Consider the following 27,005-nt stretch of genomic DNA (forward strand, 5'->3'; position numbering starts at 1 on the left):
CTCCCTAAGTGAGCAGAGAGAACCTCTGGCTAAATGTATGGCATTCGTTAGCCCCCAGAGAGCCCTTGGGCACACAGGTCCCCCCCTTCCTGCCTGCTGCACACCCCACTTTGTTACATGCGGAGGTCCAGCCCCTCGACTTCTGGAACGCACCCAGATTCTCTGCCTCTGTGGAGGCCGTGCCACCCAGTTCAACCGCTTCCCCTCCTTCAGCGCTTGCGTCAGCACTTAGCTGTGTCTATAAAACCAAATAGAAGTTTATTTGACAACGTTTACGATAAAAATTCAAACAGAAGCAGATCAAAGGCCTGGAAACAAAGGGAAACAATATAAAAAGAGAAATATAAAAGGCCACCTAGATCCTGTACTTATTAACAGGTTCCTTTCCTCTCTAAGGTATTTGTCACCCGAGGGTCGGTCAACAGCGCTTCTCTCGTCAAGAGAGCTGGGATCCACCTCTCACGAGACACTCCCGCTGGCAGAGAGTCACCTCCATAATGGATACCACCTTGTGCCTTTCCTTCTTCTTTTATACACTTCCAGACCTTTTCATAACCGGGGTGTTGTAAATTGCAGACACGCACCCCCACGATTCCTCTTACTGAGGGTATTTTCCTTGGGCTCTTCTGTGCTTTGTAAAGGCTTAAGATCACACCTTGTCTGGACTGTCAAGACTTGGCTGGGCTGGGCCAAAAGGGGTCAGTTTTTCTCACTCTTGATGGAGTTAACCCTGAGAACCAGGGGGCTCCAGCTGACCAGTTTCCGCTTTGGATCACAATATTCTACAGGCTACATTACTTAAAATATTTTTAGTACAGGCCTCCTGCAACAGCCATGACAACCAACCAGTTCTTCCCTGAGAGACCCTCCCTCCCTTTGGTGAACTATGGTGAAGATGGCCAGCCCAGGGGAAACGTGCCCATTGGGGCATGACCGGGCAAGACCCAGCCCTCCCTGGGTACAGACTGGTAGACTGTGTTGCCAATACAGGTACCTGGATCACAAGCTCCAGCCCCCTGGGTCAGGGCTTTCCCCTCATCCACAGGTGTGCAGCCAGCTTCTCCCCCACCCCTCGGGGCTCTCCCTCTGCATCCCATCCCTCCAGATAGACCGCTCCCCACGGCCATCAGGGTCCGCCCAGGTGTGCAGCTCCCCCCACCCCGCGTCAGGGCTCCGCTCCCCCCTAGGTGTGCGGTGGCGTGATCCCTCCGCCCCACACCGAAAGTGAAAACGCCGGGCAGGCAGGCAGGCACTGGCAGGCGGAAGCGCCGGTGCGGTGCCTGCTCCGGGCTGCAGAGGGAGAGATCCGTCCCCCGCCGCGCGGCGTCACACAGGGCAGCGGCTGCCGTCCGTGCAGCGCCGCGGAGGTGAGAAGCGGAGCGGATTCGGAGCCGGCATGGCCGGGACCGGGATCGTCAGCTTCTTCCGAAACAGCGTGCGGCGCAGATCGGCGCGGCAGCGGAGAGGTGAGCGGCCGCGGAGGGGGGGCAGGTGGACCCCCCACCCCCGAGCCCAGCCCCACCGCGGGACTCCTGCCTCTGGTCCCAATCCGGACCCGGTTTGCTGCTGCCCTATGGCTGCGGCCCCCCCACCCTGCCCCATGGCTGCGGCCCCCTCCCCCTCGGCCCTGGGTCTCTGCCCCATGGCTGCGGGTCTCTGCCCCATCGCTGCGGCCCCCTCCCCCGTGACGGCGCCGTCCCCATCCCCCTAAGTCCCAGGCGCCTGGCTGGGTGGGTGCTCGTCGGATCCGGGAGTCCGGGACTTTCCTGCGGCGCTGGGATTCCCGGCACTCGGCGCTGGAAGGCGGGAGGCAGCCCAGGTGCAGCGCTGGCCCCAACCCACGCCGAGCGGGCAGGGCAGGATCGGGCCCACTTGTGCTGTGACTGTGACGCTGCGCGGGGGGGTGGAGGGGGGGGCTTTGTTGGGCTCTGCTCTGCCGAAGGAACATGCTTTGAAATCGGCTGGCTTTGGCTCCCGGCGCGATGTGGGTCGGGCAGGCGGCTCGCACAAACTCGCTCACTCCTCTGGCCCAGTCTGCCGTGCTCGGGTCATTCACGGCTCAGCTGCAGCGCCCTGCCTTGCCGTCCCGAATCTCACACCCCTGCGGGGGTGGCGGTGACCGCCCGGGGTGCAGCGGCAATGGACGTTCTGGCCGCGCCGGTTAGTTCTGGCTTTACACCGTTGAAGTGCGGCTGGGATAAAGCTATTCAACAGGGGAGAGAATTCCAATCCGGGGGCCTTACCTGCCTCCCATTGCGGGAGAATCTGAGCCTGGCACAGTCTGTCATGGATTTGTTCTGTGAGGTAGGGAAGTGCCACTATCGGCGTCTTACTGGTGGGAAACTGAGGCACAGAGAGAGACAGCCACTCAGGATGCATTGTCCTGCGTCCCAGCCCTAACTCCTGGCCCTGTCTTGGTCTGGTGGGCCCTAAAATCCGGTTGGAATTGCAGTGTGGGGAAAACATTCTGACCCGCATTGGAAAACTGGGATTTGCTAATTATAAGATAATGGACCTGGCAATGTTCACTGGTCTCTGGACTGGGCGACAAGAGAGACCATTTACCGGGTGCTTTTAGTGTCCCAGACACCTTGGGCTGGGCAATGGCTGAATTCAAATGCCATGATTGATAGAAGTGGTGGCAAAGCTGGGTATCGCCTCATTAGAGGAGCAGCGCTGGTTGGGCCCTTTTTCTGTCATCTGGCGCTTGCCATGTGGCACCCAGAGCGGAGTGGAGCCAAGGGGCCACCACTCCAGCGATCTGCATGCCCATCGCTTTTGTACTGTGTGGGCCTGGAGCTGCAAGGCCTTTGGCATTTCTGCGGAGGCTGGTTTTGGGTTGATACTTGTCAAATGTCTGTAGAGCTGTAGAAAAACAAAGCCCATTTCCTCTCGGCTGGGGCAGGTGGGTGTCTGCACGTTGCAAACAGAGCATGAAACAGAACTCTGCTGCACCACAAAAGCAGCCAGAGAAATGGAACGTTTTATGCAAATAGGAGAAGATTAAAGTAATTCTGTGCTTCAGGGTCTGATGTTATCACAGCGGGAACAGCCTTGTTGAGCTGGAGTCAGCCTGAGAATGGTTCCCAGTTCTTTTTTCATGTAGACAGGATGGAAAGTGTCCCCTCTGCGCCCCCTCACAGTGCTGCGAGAAGCCGAAGGGGGATACGCGCAGGGTGTATGCAGAGAAATTGCGTTGAACTTAACTCGCTCAATTCAGAAACCAATTTGGTGAAAGCAGCGCCATTTCAGTGTGTACACGAGGCCTCAGGGGCATCTCCATCCCCCACCCTCTCCCCGGTGGGTTGTGCCACCCTGCAGCAGGAAGAAGAGGAGGAAATCAGCTCCACCTGTTTTGGGTTCCGGAGCTGCAGCTCCTCTTTCTTTGCTCCCAGTCCCTGCTCACCCAGCAAACAGACAGATTTCCCCTAGTGGGAAGGCGTTTGGAGCCCAGTCCCCTCCTCCCGAGATGGTCAAACTAGCCACCTGCCTGTCCCTCCTCTGATTCACCCCCCTCATACCCAGCCTTCACCAGCCAGGCCTGTGTCCTCCCCCGCCATTCATATCATCGCCCATCACGGATGGAGAGACCCATCAGAACCACTGCCGTGCTCACCCGTACCTCAGAAAGGGAACACCTGCTCCCCCCGTCCCCCACCACAAACAGATGGGGACCAAGTCCAGCTGATTCACCATCAGTGTGAACTCGCTTCTCACCTCACCAGCCACTTCCGAACCAAACCGGCAGGGCAGCCTCCAGCAGTTGCTGGGGTGTGGGCAGCACGTTGGGTGACCTTACCTGAGGGTTGGGGGAATGAGGGGATGTAGCCAGCGGCATTAAACATTCGTTGCAGAAGCCGAGATCCTCCCTTCATGACTCAGAAGCCCTGCCCCATGGTTTGGAGTTGATTGGTTCCTGTTTGTGAAAGCGCTTTGGAGTTCAAGGTCCTCGCAATAGGTCTGAGTTTGTAACCAGTTCTTGGGACGGCTGGCTCTTCCTAGGCTCTTGTAATGGGGCTTATTGCCATTCTCCAGTTCTTTCCCACCACCCCACTGGAATATACCCATGGCAAGAACCATGTGCCCTTTGCCGGAGTTGTGCACTCTTCTTCTTCTGTGTGCATGGGACCCGGAACCAGATCTGTGTAGCCAATATGGCCTAGTTTCCTTCTTCCCATCTCTCTGTGCGGTGGGACATCCTAGAGCGCAGAACCTCTGGGCACTCTGTCTCCTGCTGAGGCACTATGGGATAGAGGCCTAGATTTTCCCAGGATGCACTGGTACAAACCCAGTTGGTGTGGAAGGTCTGGATAAACTCAGGTGGCTTTTCTGACTGCCAGGCTGCTGAGTGGACACAGTGCTACTTGTAGCTCGTTAAGATGACTATCCCACTAAACAATTACAAAATCTCGGCCGCATTTACCACGCGGACAGCCACTAGAAGTGCTGTTGGTGCTGTGTGCTATTTCCAGTGGCACCTAATCAATGTTGTGTCAGGAGCGTCAGGATTTCAGAAGGGAACAAATAATGATTGCCTGCTCACTTGGGATCTGGTTGAGAGATTCAGACAGGTGGCTTCTTGAGCCTGTCCATATGGGAAGCCCTGTTGTGGGAGTGATTTGAAGCCTAGACCAGGCAAAGCACTAGAACATAAGAATGGCCAGACTGGGTCAGACCAGTGGTCTATCTAGCCCAGTGTCCTGTCTTCCGACAGTGGCCAATGCCAGGTGCTTCAGAGGGAATGAACAGAACAGGTCATCATCAAGTGATCCATCCTGTCGCCCATTCCCAGCTCCTGGCAAACAGAGGCTAGGGACACTTCAGAGCATGGTTTTGCATCCATGACATAGAGCCTTGAGCAGTCCTGCATTGGTTCCCCAGACGTGAGCTAGCTGGGGCCCAATCAGGCTTTCTTTCCCCATGCGGCAGCCATATGATTGGAACTCAGAGGCTAATATCTGAATTCTGTGAGTACGGTAGAAACCAGATCCTGCTTTTAGCTGCGGCTGCTTTGCTGAGGGTGACCTTTTGACAGAGGGTGCACTCCAACAGGCAGGGCCACCTTTTGACCACAGCCGCTACCTCCCACAGCTGCTTTACACAGGAACTGGCATGAAAATCTTCCTCCACTTGCTGTGCTCTCAGTTATGCCTGACAATGCTGCTGTCCCAGCTTCCGTCAGTACTGTGAGAAAAACCTGTGTACCATCCAGGAGGAGCCCAGCCTCACCCTGCACCTGGCAAATCTAATCTCTTCCAGTAAAGGACACACATGATTCTAGCATCATTCTGAGCAGGGGGGACCGTGTGGCTCTTTTCTGAGGATGGAGCAGCAGCACCTGACCACAGTTCCGCTCCGTGGTAAAGTCGCTTAGCAGCTGTGCCTTCCATGCCCATGCAGGGGAGTGCAGGCCTGCCATACAGCACTGGGGTGTGAGCGTATTACCTGTAATGCTGCCAAGATCCGTCTGGCCAACTGCCTAAGGCAAACAGGTTTGGTATTTGCACTGCAGGGCCAATCCTGGGGCACGCCCCTGCATTCTCTTTCCCACGTGCACATCTGCGTGCACTGCTCGTCGGTTCAAATCTGTTTGATTTTTCCTCTCCCGTGTCAGCTGCCTTGTGTGGGGATTTCTCTTCCGAGTGAACTTCAAAAGCGTTGAGTCTGTGTGGTGAAGACCATGGTGCAAAACCGCAGAGCAAATGATGTCCAGGGGATTATGTCATGTTTCCTTGGAATTTGGAAATGGATCTCCCCTCTCTTCTTCGAGGGGACCCTGCTACCCATGGTCACAGCTGGCAGGGGGCATTATGGGGGCGATACTGCCTGAGGTGCAACTGTGCTGAGAATAAGGAGAGGCTGTCTGTTTCCAGCATCTTTCACTGGCTGGAGTTAAAGAAGTAAAGGGATGAGGCTGGCTGGCTGCCGCAAGGGGTCCCTTCCCTTCACCCACACAATCTGCTCTGTGTCAGTACGCTGGAGAATGGAGGCGCAGGGGTCAGAGACAGCACAGAGGGGCCATTCGCAACGGGCACATGCAGTGATGGGGAATAAAGGCAGCTGAAAAACTGGGCACTGGGAAGAACCCAGGAATCACATGACTAAAGGTTGGACCGGAGTCAAGCTCACAAGGAACAAGAGTGGGCAGGGTGAGAAGGAAAGGAGGAAGGAGGACCGGGAAAGGAGGGAGAAACTAGTTTCAAAGCTGACTTGCTGCTGATAATGGGCATCCTTGCGGGGTGGCCCTGGCTGTGCCTGGGACAACAGGGGGACTGTGCTAATGTGGGGTTTGGAACAGGCCCCAGCATCTCAGTGACAATATCAGGTCAAAGAGCCAGCTAAGGAACGCACACTGCTCTCTTCAGAGTGCATGCCCAGCGTGTGGGTAATAGGAGCAGGCTGATGCCAGCCGACAAGGAGGGCGCTGCGCCTTTGGGCCTCCTCTGACTGGAGGAGAGGAAGGTGGTTGTCACTGGCCCGTTAGACACACCCCATCTTCTGAGAGCCCACCCTCAAAGGAAAAGGGAGGAGGCCAGCCTGGCTGCCAAGACCTTGTGCTCTGGACAGAGAAGAAAGGGCTTCACAGTGCCCAGCCCTCCCCTCCATGCACCCAGTCCTCGTAGCCCCTCCACCCCCACGCCCATAGCTGGTCAGAGAGGAACAGCGCCTCCATTAGATCAAAAGACTCCACTTCCACGTCATCTGGTCCTGGCCCGAAGCTGAGGGAACAATGTATGTTTGTAATGATGGCCTCAAATTTGGAGGCCAAGGTTGCCCTATAGCTGCTTTGTCCAAGTCGGGATGTAGTGCTTGCTTAAAATAAGATGGATGCCACCACAGGGAGTGCAAGGCAGAGGGGCCCTTCTGCAATCCTGGCCCGTATTTGTCCCTTTGCCATCGGAGTGCTGTGGAAGGAGGAGACATCCAGCCCAGGTGTTACAGTGCTGTCTGTATCCAAGGTTCCCATCCACCCAATGCTACTTACAGTTTGGATAGGAACAGGCCGGCACTGGAATAGAAATATTGTACTTGCATTTCAGTGTATAGCACACAGAGCAGCATAAACAGGTCATTGTCTGTATGAAATTTTAGTTTGTCCTGACTTCGCTAGTGCTTTTTGTGTAGTCTGTTGTAAAACTAGGCAAATATCTAGATGAGTGGATGTACCCCTGGAAGACCTCTGCGTATTCTGCAGGGTACACGTACCCCTTGTTGAGAACAACTAATCAAAGAGACTGTCCGACAAGATGCTTTTCCTTCTAAAACTCTGCAGCTAAAGGGAAAGGGAACAAGGGATGTTTGTTAAAATAAAAGCCTTACTTAACACTTCACATTTCAAAGGCTTTAACTGTTTTTCCTTCTTTTCTGTATTTTTAATACAAAGTAAAAAGGCTGTTTAATGGTGTGTTTTGCCATGGTACTAAGCAGGCTGGGGTCTCTGTATATCAAACCCCAAACCTGGTTAACGTTGGACAGTGACTGGGTTCTTTTAACACTTTGGCCCATTTATTCCTTCTGAATTAATACATCGGGCCTCGCAGGAGAACTTACAGCAGGGAAGGCGCTCTGATCTAGCGGTTAGAGCAGGGGTTTGGGACTGAGGAGAACTGGGGACTTGTCCTGGTGATGCCACCAACTTTCTGAGTGACCTTGGACAAGTCACCGAGTCAGGCCTGAGGGTGTTCCACCTCCCTCCGGATGGGCCGTTCGCCATCTCCCGCCTCCTCTTCCTCTGTGGGGTCCCTAGCATGTGCTTAAGTGCTTTGCTGAATCAGTAACCGAACTGGGGATCTCCTGACTAATAGGCGTGCGAGGCTTTATTAACATTAGTGCGGTGCTTTGAGATGCTTGGGTGAAGTGTGCGATGGGAGGTCAGCGAACTATATCATTCCACAGGGAAAACTGTGAGAAGGTGGCCCAGGTGAAGCACTTGGAAGCCAGGAAATGTTGACATTAAAATTGTTTATGAAACCCTAACTTGGCTCCCTTGTATGTGTGGTGTGTAGTACAATCCTCATGTCATAGATTGTAAGCCCCTTGGGCAGGGACCATCTCTTTGTCCTGTGTTTGTACAGTGCCTAGCACAGTGGCATCCTGCTCCGTGACTGGGGCTCCTAGGCGTTATTGTCATATAAATAATACATAATAATCACAGCCCAGCCTTCCCCGATCCTGTGAGTGTTTGAAACTGACTGAGCAGCTTGGATGGGGCAAACGTCCTGGGGAGTCCCCGCATTTTCCTACCCCGAGCAGTTTGAGGTGACCATAGTGTGAATCTGGAGTGATCTGTCTCGCTGGATTTACCCCCACATTGGCACCAGTGTAACTGAGCAAAACTGGATCTTGGGGGCACCGGTTGCAGTGAATGAGGCAGGGATGCTCTCGTTTGAAGTGAAGATAAACCTAGATATTAAACATCTGGTTGACAAACAGGAAATGGCCTGTGGGTACCCTTCTTCTTCACCGCTGTCAGTGTTGCCTTGTTTAGGGCCCGGTCCAGCTCCCGCTGCAGTTGGTGGAAGTCTTCGGTGTGGGTTTCTGGCTGTCGCTGAGCAATGTCCAATCTGGGCAGTGAACGAGGCTGGGGTCCGCAGAAGGGATAGTGTGTGGTCTTGTCATGAAATGTGGGATCATAACGCTTGTGCCCAAGGGGAGGTGTTAGCTCAGGCGTCTCTTGGCTCTTGGTTGTCTCACTTTGCAACCTGAACGTTCTTATGTAGAACACGAGTCCTGCGGCACCTTAAAGACTAACAAATGTATTTGGGCATAAGTTGCATCTGACGAAGTGGATTTCTGCCCACGAAAGCTTATGCTCAAATACATTTGTTAGTCTTTAAGGAGCCACAGGACAATCGTTGTTTTGCTAAAAACAGATTAAGATGGCTACCCCTCTGGAACTCATTCTTATGTAGTTTTATCCTTGGGATCCTGGATCAGCTGTGCACCAGGCCACTCACCTGGCATAACTTCTAGTGGCCCTATGGGGCTATCACGGCAGTCTGAAATCCCTGGAGCATAGGAGCGGGCGGGCTATGCCCCCTCTCCCTGTGCCTGCCCTAGGGCACAAGGGTGTTGTAGGAACTGTTGCACCTGTGCTGTGCACTGCCTGATGTTCCCCCTTTTTCCCCCCCCGGTCTGGCTATACCAGCTTTAGGGGAACTGTGCCACTGGAGCAAAGCAAATCAGCCTAGTACCTGGGCTGGAACGATGACCCTCTCCCTAACTGCACAGAGTAGAATAGACAGACTACAGTAAATACAACCCCATTGTTTTGGGTCCTCTTTCTTGGTGCCCTAAAGTGCATTTGCTCCATGTGCTTTGCTGATCCTCCCAATGGCCTCGCCCCTGTGTGATGCAACTTGTGGTTATTACTTCTGTTCTGATGGAGCTTGGACTCGGGGTGAGCTCTGACTAGCAACCCTGCCCTGCTCCGATAACCCTCTAATGTAGCCATGTGTCACCTGTGCAGCTGGCAATAAAACGCCAAAGTTAAGGGCACTATCCAAATGATAACGGGGGTGGCCAAGTGCATCCTGGGATGAATACATTATAGGAGTTGGTGTATGTTGCATTTGTTGAACAGCTGCTTTCTGTGTCCACACAGTGTCTTAGGGGTGAGAAGGGGCCTGACTGCCTAGTATAAAGTGCTAAGTAGGTCTCGGCATGGTTAGTTCCAGAATGGGAGACCACTGGCAAATTACTGAGTATTCCACGGCTTTCTGTTTTGCAATAGCCGTGGCCTCTCTTCATGACACAGAATGGAGAAAACTGTGTTAATGCAAAATTAAGGCTGAAAGATCCTGCGCCCCAGACAAGTGGTCTCTGGATTCCTCTGCGGGAGCACCCTGGGCATTTCTGTCTTTAGAATATTACCCTTGCTGATTTGTGGGGTCTCTGGCACTCTTTGCACCCACGGACTCTGCTGTGTTGGTGCTAGGAGGTGCTTTCCCTCCCTGCCCTTGTCCAGTCGGCCTGTTCTATAGTAATTCTGGTGAGCTGTAGAAGTTAAACATGCAAGGACTGAGTGACATTGAGGGCCCAGGTTTCTAGGTGACATTTTGAGAGTGACTCATGAAACCTTAAGAAATATCCCACGAGTCTCGATATTGTGACTGTTTTCAACTCTCTGCTTTCCGGAAGCTGCAAAGCAATTTTTATACCCACTAGGATTTCCTTTTTCCCTCGACGGACTTGTAAAAGTCCTTCTCAAGTTTTAATGGAGAGCTTCTCTATTAACTCCCTATGTGGACACTTTTTATTCTGAATTACTGTATCTTAATACACTTTGGAAGTGGATTAAGATATTCTGGAATAGAAATGTTTTATTCCAAATTAAGAGTCCTGCTTTGAGCCGGGGATTGGACTCGATGACCTCCTGAGATCCCTTCCCACCCTAATATTCTATGAGTATCCACGCAGGGAGTTATTCAGAAATAGCTGTTGTGCTTTAAATTCACACCCTGCCTTAATCCAAATTAACATTCCAGTATAGACAAGCCCACAGTCTGTTTGTTTGGTTGCCTCCCTTCTCCATTTCCAGTGCAGGTCCTGGTGCATTACCCTCTGCTGCGTGAGCCACACGGCATTCTGGATCACTAGCGCCATCGTGCAAGGGAATTTTAGAAATGGGTCTTCCTACCTCTCATTCTGCTGGCAGGGCAACCCCATTGGCTGCCCTGTCACCAGGCACCATACATTTTGGGTTACAGATGGAAACCGGGATGCACCAGCTGAAGAAAGCAAACGCGAGTCCTCAGGGAGGCTGGGAGAGCGAAGCCCTTTCTGCTACTCACCAGGACAGTTCTTCTTCGAATACCTCGTTGTGGTTTCGCTAAAGAAGAAATCGGGGAATGATTACGAACCCAAGATAATCTACCAGTTCCCAAAGGTAAGGAGCAATAGAATGTGCATGTATTTGTTAGAAGTCACCTCAAAATCATCGGGGCAATGGGCAACCTGAGCATAAATTACAGCAGCCCTGAGCTGTTTTAACTTAGTCTGGGCAGACAAACTGGCCCAGAACATGGGAAGTGCAAAGGCTCTTGAGCACAGGATCTCAGTCAGAGCCCTAAACCCTCCAATTCTTTTCTTCTGTCCCACCCACACCAAACCTCCTAGCAGAATCCTCCCTGGGGTGAGATGCGGCCTGTGAAATTTCAGGGGCTTGAGACCTTTAAGTGGAAAACAGGACAAGCGTTGAAAATCGTGTTGCTGAAGGAGGTCGGCTCTCGCCTTCTCTTGGGAGGGTCAGACCCGCTCCAGGTTGCATCTCTGCTCACCGTGCCTCATTTTCATCTTGGAAAGCTTTATTCTGTACTGCACCAGCATATCTGAGCCTTGCATATGGCCCTGTTGCTACCAACAGTTAGGTTGCTCTTCTCACTCACAACCTATGCTCCCGCAGGGAGCGGTGGGCCTGTTAGTGTGAGGAATTCTCCAGCCCACCCTGGCAGACTAGAGCAGTGGTTCTCAGCCAGGGGTACGCAGAGGTCTTGCAGGGGGTACATCAACGCATCTAGGTTTTTGCCTCGTTTTACAACAGGCTACATAAAAAGCACTAGTGAGGTCAACACAGATTAAAATTTCATATAGATAATGACTTGTTTATGCTGCTCTATCTACTATGCACTGAAAGGTTAAGTACAATATTTATATTCCAGTCGATTTATTTTATAATTATCAGGTAAAAATGAGCCTTTTTTCAGTAATGGCATGCTGTGTGACACGCTTTTGTGCTTTTGTGTCTGATTTTGTAAGCAAGTCGTTTTTAAGTGATGAGAAACTTGGGGGTACGCAAGACAAATGAGACTCCGGAAAGGGGTACACTGGTCTGGAAAGGTTGAGAGCCACTGGTCTAGTGAGATCAGGGACCAGTCGCTGTTGGACAAGGCACTGGGTAGTGACACGTTCTTCTGATCCTGGGGCCCTGCGCTGCTCTGCCAATGCACCACAGTCCTGCCCTAAGGTCCCCCAGATGTTCTAGTCCTGGGTATCTCCTCCCCTCCCCCCGCCAGCATATGTACCTCCATCTTGATCTGCAGCACGTCTCTGCTCCTCTACTTCTCGGGCCCTGTGCTGCTGTGCCACTGCCCCTCAGTCCTGATCTACAAAGCCCGATTGGAGAGTCCAGGCTTGTTTCCCTTGGGCAGTGGCTTGGGCTGGATCCTCTTTTATTGTGATTCTACTTCTAGTATCGTTTTCATTTGCAGCGTGAGAACTTACTGAGAGGCCAGAAGGAGGAGGAAGAGAGGCTATTACAAGCTATCCCTCTGTTCTGCTTCCCAGACGGCAATCACTGGGCCCCACTCACGGAATACACCAGGTGACTCCCTGATTGATACAGGCTAAGGTACCAGCACGCAGCCAGCGGTGCAGGCAGGGGCAGGGAAGGGAAGCCAAATCCTCATATTCCCTCCAACTGCCTGGGGGTCACAGGAATCCACTCCACTGTCTGGGTAGGCAGAACATTCCAGCCTGGCTTCTGCAAAATCAAACCACTCCTGGTCAGGGTTTCACATTCTTGACTCTCAGCCTTTGAAGTTCGTCTAGCAAGGGGTTAGTGCTTCACAATCCCAAACTGCATATTGCTCAGGGCTGAGTTATTCTCCTCTAGATGTTCAGGGGTCTATTTATTTTTTTCCTCTCCATAGTTGTTATTAATTGTGGTAGCAATAACACCTAGTTCTTATCAGGAGCTCTCTAGGTGCTTTACAGAGGAGGTCAGTGTCATTACCCTAACTTTACAGATGGGGAAACAGAGGCCCAGAGTGGGAGCTGTGACTTGTCCAAGGTCACCCAGCAGGCTGATGGCAGAACTGGGGATAGAACCCAGCTCTCCTGAGTCCCCATCTGGTGCTCTGTCCACTAACCACACTGTCAGCCCATAGCGCCTCGAAGCCCCGTCGTGGGCCAGGCCCCCATTGTGCTAGGAGCTGGACAAACACAGAACAAAAAGCCAGTCCCTGCCCCACGGGCTGACAGTCTGAGTCAATGGACCTAACTGGTAATTAAGTGGAGGAGCCAGATGTTGAGCGGGTTGGTCAGAAGCGGGGTAGGAGGCTAGGCTGGCAGGATTTGCCATCACGGGCAATGCTGGTGATTCTGGATCCTGTTAACCCTTTCTTTTCCCTCACCCTCTTTTGCCACTTCACTCAGTGGCTGCAAACAAAGTTCCTGCGGTTCTCACTCCTAGCGGAGCACTGACAACACGTCTCTTCTTGTCTTTCAGTGAAACCTTTTCTTTCGTCCTGACCAATGTTGACGGCAGCAGAAAGATTGGCTACTGCAGGCGGCTGCTGGTGGGTATCCCATGCTTTAAATAAATCTGTCCTCGCATTGGCCCCTGGCGCCCTGAGCAGCCAACTGGTGTGCTGCGTTTCTCCATCCCCCTGGGTTGCGTCAGTGGTGCGAGTTGAGCCGGGCTGGTCCCAGGGAGCCGCTTGCAGAAGGAGACTGAGCCAGGGGTGCGCTGTCAGTCTGGAGTTGGATCTCTGGGAAATTGCTTGTGCTCAGCCCTGCTGCGGTTGCAGACACGGCCTAATGCTGGAAAAAGGTGGTGGTGTTTTCCAGCTTTTCTTCAAGTCTTTCAAGTCTTACAAACACCGAAGCTTTTTTAGTTTTGTGCTTAGATGTTGAAGCATAACTCTGCAGGCAGGAAGCATAGGGCCCACGAGGCCCTGCCTCTACCCGGCCCGTTTTCTGCTCACTCTAGCCGAGGCCCAGCGTGGTGCAGAAGCACGCTAGGCCTCAGCTGTGAAGCAGAGATCAGTGCATGCTGGGAACTGCGCTGTTAATGGGCTCTGAAATCGTTGCCAGCCTCAGTTCCCTTGAAATAACCCTAAAAAAGCCCCCTGTCGGGAATACATAATATCGCGTCCAGGGAGACGGCCCAGCTCAGTGGCTGTCTGAGGCCTCACCGCTGATCATTGCCTTGGCAGGCTGCAGATTCTTTGTGCACGGAGTTCGGACAAGTCTGTGCTAGCACACCCAGCTGCGGCACTTCCCCCAAACAAATCAAGGCCTCGGCCAGACGACGCATTGTCGGCCTCCTAGCACAGCAACTCGGGAGCCAGATGCCTCCCCGGCCCCGAATCCCACCCTCGGAGGAGAGTTTGACTTCCTCCTGAGCTGCACCACTAGCTGCCTGCCCTCGGAACGAGGGAGGCTGACATGACTGCAGGAAGTGTGATGCCCTCCAGAGGTGGTGTGCGTGGAGGATGGCAGCTCTGCACTGGTGTCTGCAGTGTGCCCCCCTAACCCCAGACCCTGCCAAAATGTTTCCTGCCTGCAGCTTTATCCCCCATGAGCCCGTGAACCCCACTCTCCCAAACCTGCCTTGTTTAGCTAGCTGCCACTTCAATTCCTCACCTGCCTTCCTGACACACACACGTGCTCCATGGTCTCTACCGTTTGCTGGTGCCCCTTCCCAGACCTGCTTAAACCCCCACCTCATCCCTGGGGATTCCAGCACCAGGCTGGGCTGGTAGCATCCCCATTGGTTCCTCTAGTCGGTCTGCAGGGCTTTTTTCTGGAGCTCTGTGGGCCTGCAGGAGTCCAGCGCTCCTTTCCTTTGCCTCGAAGAGCATGCACGTGCGTCTGTTTCTGGGGTGGAGCGTCTCCTGCAGCTGCGTTTGGAGAGGAACAGGGCTGATCCCCAGCTTCCCCTCACTCCTTGCTTTTTCAGCTTGTTCTGCAATTTTCATGACTTGTATTTTATTAAGTAGTTGGTGAGGACCAGCTGGGCTGGAGGATGGGTGGGATCATTAAACCAGGTCTCTGGGATGAGGACAAGGCCAAGTGGGTCCTAGTTTTGCTGACATCTGACTTTGCGTTCCTCAGAGAGGGCATGGGGCTGTTATCGTCCCTGCCCCGAGGGTGGTCCCTGTACCTGGCTCGGTGTGCCTGATAGAGGGCAAGAGATTGGGGGGTAAAGTTAATCTTTTGCGTGCTGATCCTTTTTTCAGCCTACTGGCCGAGGCGCTCGTCTTCCGGAAGTCTTCTGCATCATCAGCTGTCTGGGCTGCTTTGGATTGTTCTCCAAGGTAGGAACGCCAATTGTCACGTGCTGTGTAGAACGCTACACCAGCTTCCATGCCCGGCCCAGGTCCCGGTCTTGTTGCCGTCTGATCTACACCCACACCCCCTCAGTTCAGTGCTGGGAAGGACCTCTGCGGAGGGAGCATGTGGTGATGCCAGGGGCTCTGAAGGCCACCTGTCCATGGATGAGGAGGGGGGTCTGCGGTGTTGAGGATCAATGTGAGAGGCTGCTGCTCAATGAAGCGACTGAGCAATGCAGAACCTTGGCAGAGAAGCTTTCCAGATCTATTCAGGCATGTGGACCCAAGACAATAAATCAGTTCCAGCCGCTGCTGTGCCCCCAGGAGGGGGTGGTTGTCAGGGAATTCGTTGCCTTGCTGTGTTTGACGGGTCTCTTCTTCCTGTAGATCCTCGATGAAGTGGAGAAGAGGCGGCAGATCTCCATGGCCGTCATTTACCCCTTCATGCAGGGCCTCCGCGAATCTCCCTTCCCAGCCCCAGGGAAAACGGTCACCATTAAAAGCTTCATCCCTGATTCAGGAACCGAGGTTTGTGTCCACTCAGTAATCTCTGCTCGGTTGCTGCTGGTAGTCCAGCAGGACCTGCTTCTCCTGCTCTAGGAGCTGGCCTAAAAGGAGGAGATGCTGGAGCAGCTAGCTCTGGGTGCGTGTGTCTGTCCGTCTGGCCAGCCGGAGCTTGGTAGGCTTTGCTCATTGCAATCTCTACTAATACTCGTCACGTCTCCAGCTGCCTAGAGTGCTCTGCTGGGGCGGTAATAATGAAGGTCACAGATCAGGGCGGACAATGAGCTGGGGTTGAGCTGAAGAGCAAGGCTGTGCTGCCTGGGAACGTTCCCTGACTCCTGCCCAAACAGGTTAGGGAACGACCCCTGGAACAAGCTGGCCTGCCAGTGGTGATCGATGCCCCCTTGGTTGCCAGGCGATGGGAACTCCTGCAGTGGAGCCAGAAGCAATGTCAAGTCCTTTCCGGCCCATCTTGGGCTAAAGCTGGGCTCTGAGCCAGCAGTTAAATCAGTTCTCTCCTGGAGACCGAGCTACCATCTATGGGCGAGTGAGTGACGGTCGGATGTTCCATATTCCAGCCGTCCAGCCTGACTGCTATGGCCGGTTCTCCCAGGTGGCCGGAAGGTGCAGTGAGATGGGCTCTGCCTGGTGCACAACTGGTGTAATGATCAGCAAAGTGCTCAGCGTTGGTCCTACTGCAAGGCTATATAAGCACTACAGCCATTAATACTAGTGGGGGGGGGGGGCGATTCACACTTCTCAAAGCTGCTGTTGCAACCTGTCTCTGTGCAGCCTCCAGACTGCATTGCCTTGGGTGAGCTGCTGAGGCTCTCCGGAGCCACAGGTTCCCCGCTGTGCATTCAAAGAGGCCACTGATTTTTGGGAGCCCAGTTTGAGACACTTTGGGCCTGATTTCCAGAGGTGCTGGGCACCTACCGACATCAGCCAGAGCTAGACGTCTAGTGCCACCTAGAACAGCTCGCTCCGCTTACTCTGGGCAAGCCCCAAGCACTAACAGTCACCCAGGGGAGAGGAGTGAAGCCTGTCCACGAAGCAGGGGACAGAGCTGGAGGAGGAGAGGACACCTCTATGGTAGAGGAAAGGGGTGTGTCCTGTGGATGTTCCATAGAGACACTCAGCAGCATGAGAGCTGCGGGGAGAAAGCGGATGTGGCAGGGACCCAGGGCTGGTGGATTGGCCTGAAGGGTGGGAAAGGGGAGTAGAATCGTGCCAGGTGCAGACGAGGGTGTGAAGGAACAATTTGTAAGCAATTGCCATCAGTGACAGGGGCAAACCCTGCCAAGGTAGGAGGAGTTGGGGAGTTTGGCGTCAGATCAAAGGACATCGGACTGATTTTGGAGACACCGGTGTGAATCTGGATTAAAGCTGGTTTCAGTGGAATTACACCAGTGTATCTCAGGCCCCATGAGGCAGGTCCCTGGAATTACACGGCACTGCCCCTAAAAGCCTGCGCTGTTCCCCCCTAGTTCCGCTCCCCCCTACAGTCCCATACAATCAGTGTAGAAACCCTTATGTTATTTAACGTTATATTCCACTCAGTTGATCTGAGTGTGTGTCCAGATTTCCAGAATTCTATACTCACTGCTCCTAATTTGAGTTGTGGGATGTGGGGACCCAGCAGTTTGGTCATTGGGTGGGCAACAGCTCGGGCTTTCCAGACAGGGAAGCAGAAGCATCTTCACTTTCACTCCCCCTTTGATCAGAGGCAGTGTGAACTTTCCATGTGGGGTGGGGCTGAAGTCCTCCTCCTCCAGCCTCCCTCCTTGCTCGGAAGTGTCACTGAGCTCAACAACAGGGAAGCAGTTAGCTCCATTTTCTACAAAACCAGCCAGCGGTGGAAGAGTTAACAGCATCAAGCCTTTCTAACTGTGTTCATTAGACTGTAGCAGTCACGCCTCCCTTTGGATGGGCCATTCACACCTCTCTGAGAGCTACTGATTTTTGCTGAGTGTAGAGAGGGTGTTGCTTCTCTGCTCTTCTCAGCTGCCAGTGCTAGATACAGACCCTGGGTTCAGACAAGAAAATTGTGCCTGTTTAACTAAACAGACTTTAGATGTCTATCTAGTTAAACTGTTACAAACCCTAATACAGATGCATGGGGATCATTTCCAACCTTGCCTGGTATCTGTCGCTAGCTTAATTCAGTACAGTTGGCTTTGCATTTGTATAACTCAATCCTGTCAGTGCAAGCCTGTAATACAGACAAGCCTTTAGGTGTCATCTGCACCGGGGTGGGGGTTGCACCGGGGCAACGAACCGTGACTTCCTCTGGTGTGGTTTATCCTGGTTTGAAGTGCACTGCCAGTGTACTACCAGGGCTAAACCCCCTAGTGTAGACAATGCGTTCATATTTTTTACCGGAGAGGATAGAATCTGCAGTGCACTGATGCAGCAATTTTTGTTTGTTTGTTTAGAACGGGGAATTGTCTGAGCTCTTTTACAGCCACGTCATCCCATTGCACTTTGGGTGCTGGTTGTAACTGAGAGCAGGAGCTGGTTCAGGCAGCTTTCTCTAACACAGGTTCTTCTCTGCCAACTTCCTGGATTACGAAACTTCTTCTGATTCTGCAGCAAGTAGATTACGATTGTGTAAAGACTCTGCCTATTGCTTAATGCTTTGGCTGCTGACAGAGCTGCAGAGACAGTGGGGTGCTGGGAGCATTTTCTTCAAAAGAGTCATCTTAGCTGCTTATCCAGCGTTATCAGTGGAGAAGGGAGCTGCTGCTAGGGAGAGCGAGGCTGGGAACTGGCAATGAACGGGACAAAGAGGGAAATGGAGAACTGTCCTTCACTGAGTGGCAGGAGATTGTTCCAAATGCATGTGGCTTCTCCTGGATCAGTAATCCAGGGCTGAGATCTTGAGGCCGGAGAGAAAGGTTTGATATTTCACCTGGCTGGCAAAGGCACATAATAAAATGACACCAAATAGCTGTGAGACCTCATCTGGGGGCATGTGGGAGGAATGAAATGGTGGCTGGAATGAAGTCTGACCAGCCTAACAGGAAAAGATATTGAGAAAGTTAGGCCTGTCTGGAAACAAGCATTCCAAATGGACCGTCCATCTACGCCTTAACTATGGTAATTTCCAGAATCTTGCAACAACTCCATTACCTCTGCTTTCATGGCAGTCTCTAAGCTGTATAATGTAGTCCTTTGGAAGAGATGTGTAAGTGGCAACATGATCGTATTGCACAGGTACCTACACGGGGCAAAGAATCTGATAGTTCAGGACTCTCTGCTAGCAGACAAAGGCAAATCAATGTCCAACTGCTGGAAGTCAGAAAAATTACAGCAGGAATGAGGATGCAAATTTTCAACAAGGAAGGTTATTGTGACATAATCCCTGCGTGGGTGGGGGATTCCCCATCACATGGAGTCTTGCCATCCAGATTGGATGTCCCACTCTAGTTCAGCCACAAGTTACTGGCCTCAGTGCAGGAATTGCTGGGGGAAGTTCTCTGGCTGGCATCCTGCAGCAGGTCGGAGTAGATGGTCAGAGTTGTCCCTTCTGGCCTTGGAATCTATGCACTCCAATGGTTCATGGACACTTGGGAGAAAGGGTATCTTTGTTAAAGATTCAACAGCCACCCCCATTCAGTGAGGCTCGCAATGCAAATCCCTAAGGCCTGATGTACATACTATCTTGGACTGGGTTAACTGAGGGTGCGTTTTTTAAAGTGCTCTAGTTAAACCAGTTTGTGTGTCGACAAGATACCCTCCATCAAAACCAGGGCAGGCCAGACATGACCCCCCAGATATCTGGGCTCCTCCTACAGACGTCCCTGCCCGTTTTTCCATCCTGCACTCGGAAAGCCCTTCCTGAGCTGCTCCATGAGGCCACTGCCCTTGGAGCCCTCAGATCCCTCCTGTAGACCCACTCCTGCCATGAGAAGCTCCTGGGGCTTATGAATTCATGGTGTTAGTAAAGCAGCTATGAACCGAAGGACTGGTCCGCACTGGGGACTCGTGCTGATTCAGCGCTGTGGCAGAGCTGTATGGTGCACACCAGGAAAGCCAGGATTTGCCTGAGGTGGTGATCTCCCACTGGCAAGCTGGAGTCATCCGCACCTGTACAAACAGCAGCTGTGCCCATTTGCGCTAGAGGTTTGCATCGAAGCACATCCCCAAGGAGGAGACAGTCATGAAGGGCCTCTTATCACCTTGGCCATGCTCCTTATTCCTTGCACCACTTTCCCCCGTCCTTGGTCTGTTAGACAATGAACTCTGTGGGCGGGACGATGCCTGGGAGTGGCTGGCCCATGCTGACTACTACCAAAAAATAATCCTAGCCAATCATAATATTGCAAAGATACTTTTTAGCCACCCACACCCATGACACACTCTTGCTACTTCCTTTCTCCACTATATAGAAGCAGGCAGGGCCCAGCCCAGCATGTTTGAAACCTTCTGCATGTTGCTTTTAATAGAATTAATTAGTGACTTGTGAGCTCACTAAGTGTCCTCTCTCCTTCCCAACAGCTCATCGAACTCACACGGCCCCTGGACTCCCGGCTGGAACACGTGGAGTTTCAGGCCCTTCTGCAGCTTCTCAGTCCGGAGAAGATCCTTTGGATCTTTGCCTCTGCGGTTCTGGAGCGACGGATCATCTTCCTGGCGGAGGAACTCAGGTGAGCATCCTGCATTTAACCAGAGAACTGGTTCTCTTAGCTCGTGAGTACAGATCACATGCAGCTCACCCAGCCCTGGAATGCAGCCGGCAGGTGCCCTCAGCTGCACTCCTCATTCATAAGGGGGCAGAAGCATTCGCAAGTGTCAAATGATGTGTCTTAAGGTCCCCTACTCTATCTCTGTTCCATGCTAGATGTAGTTGGAGCTGGCTGAGGGCAGCCCCATCCCCACAGTGCAGAGAGTACTGATTGATTTTTTGTTTTGCCCCACCTAGTTCAGGAGATAAAAATCAGAATAAATTTAACCTAGGTGCAGGGGAGGAGAGAGAAGCCAAGAACCTTCCACTCTGGGAGCGGCCCCCAAGGAGTCTGAGCAAGTGAAGAGTCACTGACCCCAGATGGTTCATGAGGCATGGAAGTCTGATCTAGTGGATGGATCACTGGTCAGGGACTCAGGGAACATGGGTTCTATACCTGGCTCCGCCACTGGCCAGCTGCATGGCCTTGGGCAAGTCACTTTCCCTTCTGTCCCTCAGTTTCTCCATCTGTAAAATGGGCTAAATGACCCTGCCCTCCTTTGCAGAGCGCTTTGAGATCTGTGCATGAACGGTGCAAGATAAAAGCTAGGTGGCGCTGTTATTTAAGATGGAATAACAAGACAGCTGGAGTCTGAATCCGAGGGTCTGTTACCACTTGAGCCCGAAAGGTTCATTCCCACTAAGCTGACAGGCCCAGGGAGGCAGATAGCCAGGAAAGTCCTGCTCTTCAGCTAACATCAGCAAAGTGTAAAGGTTACTCACTCTCCTGGTTATACAGCCAGTCGACTCAAATCTCTCCTCTCCCTCTTTGATTTCCTAATTCCGACTGATTAGCAGGGTGTCTCTGATTTCATCTCAACCACCAGAGACTTTCACTCTTCAGCCTCTAGGAAGAAAAATGCCTGCACTGACCCCCTGCAGAAGGATCCTCTCTTTAAAATTAGCAAACAATAACTATTTCTAGAGAGGGTTAAGCTTTAAAAGCATAAAAATAAGGAGTGAAGGGGGTAGACTTATGCATGCCTTTTCACTGTCATATTACCCACAGTACTGTTGATAACACACTCCAGCACTCCCGAAAGCTTCCACTTCCAACATATGCCAAAAACCAATGCGTTCCCCAGTCTCCTCAGGCACATGCTTTGTGAGTAGAGCACCAGATCAGGCCTCAAGAGACCTGGGTTGTGTTCCCAGCTCTGCCACCTGCTTGCTTGGGTGACCTTTGGGCAAGTAATTTCGTCTCCCTGTGCCTCAGTTTCCCCATCTGCAAAATGGGGATATTGCGACTGCCCTCCTTTGAAGGCTACTGATGAAAAGAGCTAAGTCTGATTATTATTAACTCAAAACCTTAACAGCTTTCGTATCAACAGAGCAGCATATATGACTGTCCCACATTGCTTGCATTTGGGAGGTTATTTTGCCTTAACCCTGCTGAGGTCATGTTAGGGTTTTGTGTTAGAGTGAAAGAGAATGAGGTTTAGTGGAAAAGACAAACTGCTGGTGTTTGTGCTGAGGAGTAGGGGAAGGCTAGTTGTGCGGTGTGATGGCAGTCTAGCTTGTTGGGTCCCCTGCTGAGGGAAGCGGATTTCCTCTTCTCTCCAGGGGTGTTTAGTCTGAAACTCAGTGTATTGTTTTCTAGTCGGGAACACTTTTTGTACCAAAATAGCAAATCTGGAAGCACCATGTGATGGTGGTACCCTGCCACTGAGAGCATTGGTGGCAGTGTGGCATGGCCAGCCCCATGGTGTCAAAACCTGTGAGGCTTTAACCCCCAAAATCGTGGGATTGAATTAAAAATGAGATTTTGTTTAAAAAAAAAAAAAAATTGGGGAATTTTTTTTTCTTTTGAGCCTTTAAGGGGGCGTGTTTTCAAACTTTTCTCCACAGCCACAGAGCTAGAAACTTACTTTTCTTTAGATTTTTTTTTTAAAAAGAAAGCTGAGATTCTGATGTAATCGCCTGACTCCAGGAGCAGGGGATTTAAGAACACCAAACGTTGATTTATGATGAAATCCCAAGAGTTGGCAACACATGGCATGTGACAAGGGGAGACATCTCCAAAACAGCCAGAGACCGGGCTAGAATTGAGCTCCTGGAACTCAAATCTATTTAACTTAACCAAGAGAAGTGCAGGAATGATTTGATCAGTACCAATAAGGGAAACAAAACTTGGATACTGGGCTCTTCAGTCTAAAAGACAAAGGCATAACAAGATCCAATGGCTGGAAACTGAAGCGAGACAAATTCAGATTAGGAATAAGGCTCACATTTTTTAACAGTGAGGATCCTAAATCATTGGAACAGTTCACCAAAGGCGGTGGTGGGTTCTCCATCACTGGCAAATTTTAAATCAAGACTGGATGTATTTTCTAAAAGATCGGCTCTAGTTCAAACAGGAATTAGTTCAGGGCAGTTCTCTGGCTTGTGTTATGCGGGAGGTCAGACTAGGTGACCACAATGGTCCCTTCTGGCTCTATAAACTATTGGAAAAAAAAAAAAAGCACCCACCTCTTTTTAGGAACCTGTGTCTCCTTGGGAGTCGCTGAGACTTAGTATCCTGTGCACCTCAGATGCTCTTGACAATGTTACCCAAAGCCTAACATGCTAGCCAGCCAGTTGCCAAATCCATTTAGTAACCAGAACCCTTATTTATTCGGCAGCGTCCTGTCCCAGTGCATCCATGCCGTGGCAGCTCTTCTCTACCCCTTCTCCTGGGCGCACACTTACATCCCCGTGGTTCCGGAATGCTTGATCGATACCGTCTGCTGCCCTACCCCCTTCATGGTTGGAGTCCAGAAGCGCTGCCTGGAGCAGGTTCTAGATCAGCCCATGGAGGAGGTACAGTCTGAGGGGATCTCTGTGCTGGGGCAGCAGAGGGGCTGGAAAATGAATGTTTAGCAGTTCGTGCCCCTTGATTGTTATATCCATCCCGTAGCAGGCCTGGATTATGTCTCCATCCCAGTCTCGGGACGAGAAAGGCCCAGAAAGAAACATGAGCTGATTCCACCCTGCTGCTCCGTAGGCCAGATGGGATGCTGCTATCACCTCCTCCCCTCTAGCTGGGCAAGGGCCTCAGAGTGGATCCCCTGGGGAAAACGGGGCATCCCTGGCTCTCGGCTCACCCTGTAGTCAGTTTTGCCCAGAGTGTCTCACTGCTCATGGGAAGGGAGAACACTTCTTCTGCCAGAGTTTCCAGCCTGGCTCGCTCCTGGCCCTTTCCCAGGCAGCACTGAGAGTGATGCTGTGGCCATCTCTCCACCGGGATTTGGGCTGAGACTCCTGAACTCATTTCACATAAGCCTCCCCAGGGACATGGCACAGGAACTACTTTCCGTCTGGGCTGGATTGGAACCCGTGACTGATCTAGCGTGAAAGGCTCCGATTCTCCTTTTCGTTTCCCTGCTCCCTTCGGTCCCCGGTGCCAGGCACTGCTGCCCCTCTTTCACCAGACAGGAAGTCTGGAGGGGTGGGGGGGAGCTTTTCCCATTGTAGTGACCTAAAGCCAATTAGTCATCAGGTGCAGCGCAGAGCTTTTTTAAATTGACGTGGGGCACAGACGACTGGGTTTTTTTTAAATGCATTCTCTTAAACCACTACTGCTCAGAAGTGGCCATGCAGCGCCACCTGGCTAACACTGGATGCTGTCTGTTATTTTTTAGGTGCTGCTGGTTGACTTGTGTGAAGGGGAGTTCTTAAAATCGGTAGGTGTCCCTGGTGTGACGCACACTGCGCCCCCTCTCCCCTCCCCTCCCCCCCGGCCGTCGCTAGCTGCAGGTGCTTGAAATGTACGCGGTCATCTTTCGGGCTGTCTCCTGTGGAGCATTTTCACAAGTCTTGCTGAGCCTCTGTTGCCGCCTTAATCCTGGATTTTCAGTAGTTGTCACTCACCCCTTATTATTATTTACGCTCTGCACGTTGAGTGGGGCAGGGACTCTTGCCTGAGCCTACAGAGCACACTGTAACGTTAGCGTGTTCCTGTTTTAAAAACACCCTGGCACTGCCCTGCAGGGAGAGACCAACGGCAGTTTAGTGCAAATGATTTTTTCCGGCTGTTGCATCACCTCTTTCTCCTTACGGATAGAGGAGGAGAGGCTGTGTCAGAAACGGAGGTATCAATTCACCCTGCAGATGGTCTCTCTCCAACATCCTGTGGGATAAAAATGGATAGGCGATGGCTTCTAGTGATAGCCAGTGAGAACCCCAGAGACTATGGTAATGCAGACTGTACATCTCTGCATTAAAGCATGTGTCACAGAGGATATGGTGGGGAGATGTGTTCATTCCGGGAAGCTTTGGTCCTGAAGGTACGCTCAGAAAGTGATTCAGCGAGCTAGAATCCTCTCTCACCCTTCAAAACCTTCTTCCCTGCAAAACCAACTGTCTCAGGCTTCCCTGGTTTGCAAGAGCTGGGTGTGTTTACATCAATCCATCCTCTTTCAGGTCGGCGATGAAGGAGACATCTTACCTGCCAAGCTGCAGAACGAGATGCTGACTTCCTTAAAGACGCAAAACAGCAACAACAACATACAGAGTAAGCAGAGTGTCCTTTCTTTGGTGCCCCGCACAGTGGAGGATCTGTGAATGTCCCACAAAATGCTGCCAGGGTCCCAGGCTAAACAGCCATCCTCGGGCCAGTGGGCTAAGAATCCGGGACCTAATTTCCTACACTGCCCTCTCAGCTCCAGCAAACACGTCTCTATGCTTTAGACTCACATGCACGCGGAGAGCAAGCTGCTAGTTTAGAGAGAATAGCTAAGTGGTGTAAGCAGCAGGATTGGAATAGTCCCTCGTACCCCAAGCTCAACCTCTGCAGGACACCTCAGCCCTTCACGCTTCAGAGGTAGAAAAAGACTGAGGTTTTTGCAGCTTATGGTGTGTAAATTGCCGTTGCTCCATCAGCTTCCGCTCCACATTGACTCCAGTGGAGTTGTGACAATTCACACCAGCTCAGAATCTGCCCCGATATATCTTCAGTACAACACTTGAAAGACCAGCTCTGAACTGCCAAGGATCCCAAGGCACATAGCTATGCTTGGGGTTTACTTTGTTGTCCTTATCCAAATGTTTTCTTCCCCCAAACCTTCTGTGATATGCTCTGATTAGCTGCAGCTCCTCACCCCAGAGGAGGCTGCATTTTACCTGCATTTCAGTGGTGCTCTGTCTTTGCAGGTTGTTTTTTTTTTTATAGTGAGGATCCAACCTTAGACTAATAACTGGGAGAGGAGGCGATGAGAACAGCTGTTTGAACTGATGGGTACTTAGCACCTCTCCTTCAAAGTTCACCTCCCACATCCTTGACCCTGGATGTGCACAATATATTAATGGCTGATGACTCCCATAGTTCTTTCCAACTGGGAAAAAACAGGCGCCCTATTCTCCATCTCTTTCTTTGTTACCAATTTGCCAGAATTTCTCTCTCTCAGTATCACACAAATAGGAACGAGTCAGTGAAGAAATAAGAAGTCTTCCATCCAAATAATTGAACTACACGGGAGTCAACAGTGGTTATAATCTGAACTGGAAACATCACAAAAGCAGCTGATGCCTTCCCTTGTTTAGATGTGTTAATCTTGACAGCAGACACTTTCGATCTGCAGGTTGTGATGTGCTCGCCTTTATCACCCACAATCACCAGCTAGCAGGCACAGTACCTTGTTTCTGCTCTGCAGGGTACTAAAGCGCAGTTATTGTCAGAATAGCTATTGTGGTTATAGCACCTTTTTAGTGTGTGCAGCGGAGTTGGCGCTGATGATTTCATTGAAGGAAATAAATCCTTCCTATTGTTAGCTCTGCAGAGCCAGCACAGCTCTGGGAGAGGAAGCTGGATTCTAGTCTGACTAAATTCCAGTTTTCGTTATCGGTGGTGATGGGTGAAATGGAAAGAGCCCAGCTTGACTCTCAGATGCCAGGCTGAGTTTGCAGGATTGGGTGTTGTGTGTGTGTGTATGTATATATATATATATATATATATATATATATATTTAAAAACCCAACAGCCTTCCTACCGCTAGCTTGAGCGCATGTGATCTGGAGTCATTGGGACAAAATAAACATGGGATTTTTACCACATCACCTTTCAGAATAGTAATGCATTGTAACCATCACCTGCCAGTTCTGGTAGTGCCACTATAATAGCCAGATTCTGAGCTGAGCATCTTCCTCCCTAAATTCCACAACCATATGGGATTGTGAAGACCAGTCAGGGCAGAGAAATAATCCATCATTAAGGAGGGAAGCAAAAAATCCAGAAGGCTTTTGATATTTTTGTCTTGGCAAAATGGAGAGCCAATGACCCTAAATATCCCTCCATGAAATCTGGATCTGGGGGATCTCGATGGCTAGACATCCTTCTGCCACTACAGATTATACGTGCTAATGAAGCAGGTGGAGTCCTCCATCCAGACCTATCTCTGAAGGGCAGTACCACATGCTAGTGGTTGTTACAACTCTTTAATGATTTAATACCAAGAAATTGGATTTTAATGTCTGAAGGAGATGGCAGTTGTTTCTGACATGAACACAGCATATGAATTTGGTCAGCATACGACACCCTCCATCTATCCTCTCTGGAGGCTGGTGAACTTCACATTTTAAGGTGGTAGATGCAATTCCTTTAACGGGTACACAAGGCTTTGAGTTCTTTGGAAGCAAAGTGTTATAAGAAATCTAAGTATAGAGGTCAGGAGTAATTATCCGTTGGACTGGGCACTTAAATACCAGATTGGTGCTGGGCAATGATTCAGTTTATACTCCTGCCG

At 51.5% G+C, this 27,005-nt stretch overlaps 1 protein-coding gene across 3 annotated transcripts in view; it reads left to right on the top strand.

The window, feature by feature from the left end:
- The first annotated feature begins 1,252 nt into the window (after window positions 1-1,252).
- DENND2D (DENN domain containing 2D) overlaps window positions 1,253-27,005 on the top strand; it is a 31,394-nt gene continuing 5,641 nt past the window's right edge. For all 3 annotated transcript variants that reach the window (XM_067531467.1, XM_067531465.1, XM_067531464.1), the window contains exons 1-10: window positions 1,253-1,466; window positions 10,710-10,888; window positions 12,210-12,322; window positions 13,229-13,298; window positions 14,964-15,041; window positions 15,444-15,584; window positions 20,061-20,209; window positions 22,908-23,085; window positions 23,907-23,948; window positions 24,688-24,778. In XM_067531467.1, the coding sequence (XP_067387568.1) occupies window positions 1,397-1,466; window positions 10,710-10,888; window positions 12,210-12,322; window positions 13,229-13,298; window positions 14,964-15,041; window positions 15,444-15,584; window positions 20,061-20,209; window positions 22,908-23,085; window positions 23,907-23,948; window positions 24,688-24,778 (1,111 nt within the window). In that variant the 5' untranslated portion in view covers window positions 1,253-1,396. The remainder of the gene's footprint in view (window positions 1,467-10,709; window positions 10,889-12,209; window positions 12,323-13,228; window positions 13,299-14,963; window positions 15,042-15,443; window positions 15,585-20,060; window positions 20,210-22,907; window positions 23,086-23,906; window positions 23,949-24,687; window positions 24,779-27,005) is intronic.

The sequence above is a fragment of the Emydura macquarii genome, unplaced genomic scaffold (genome assembly GCF_026122565.2).
Source record: "Emydura macquarii macquarii isolate MOO-44397 ecotype Brisbane River unplaced genomic scaffold, CSIRO-AGI_Emac_v2 contig_3220, whole genome shotgun sequence".
NCBI lineage: Eukaryota > Metazoa > Chordata > Testudines > Chelidae > Emydura > Emydura macquarii.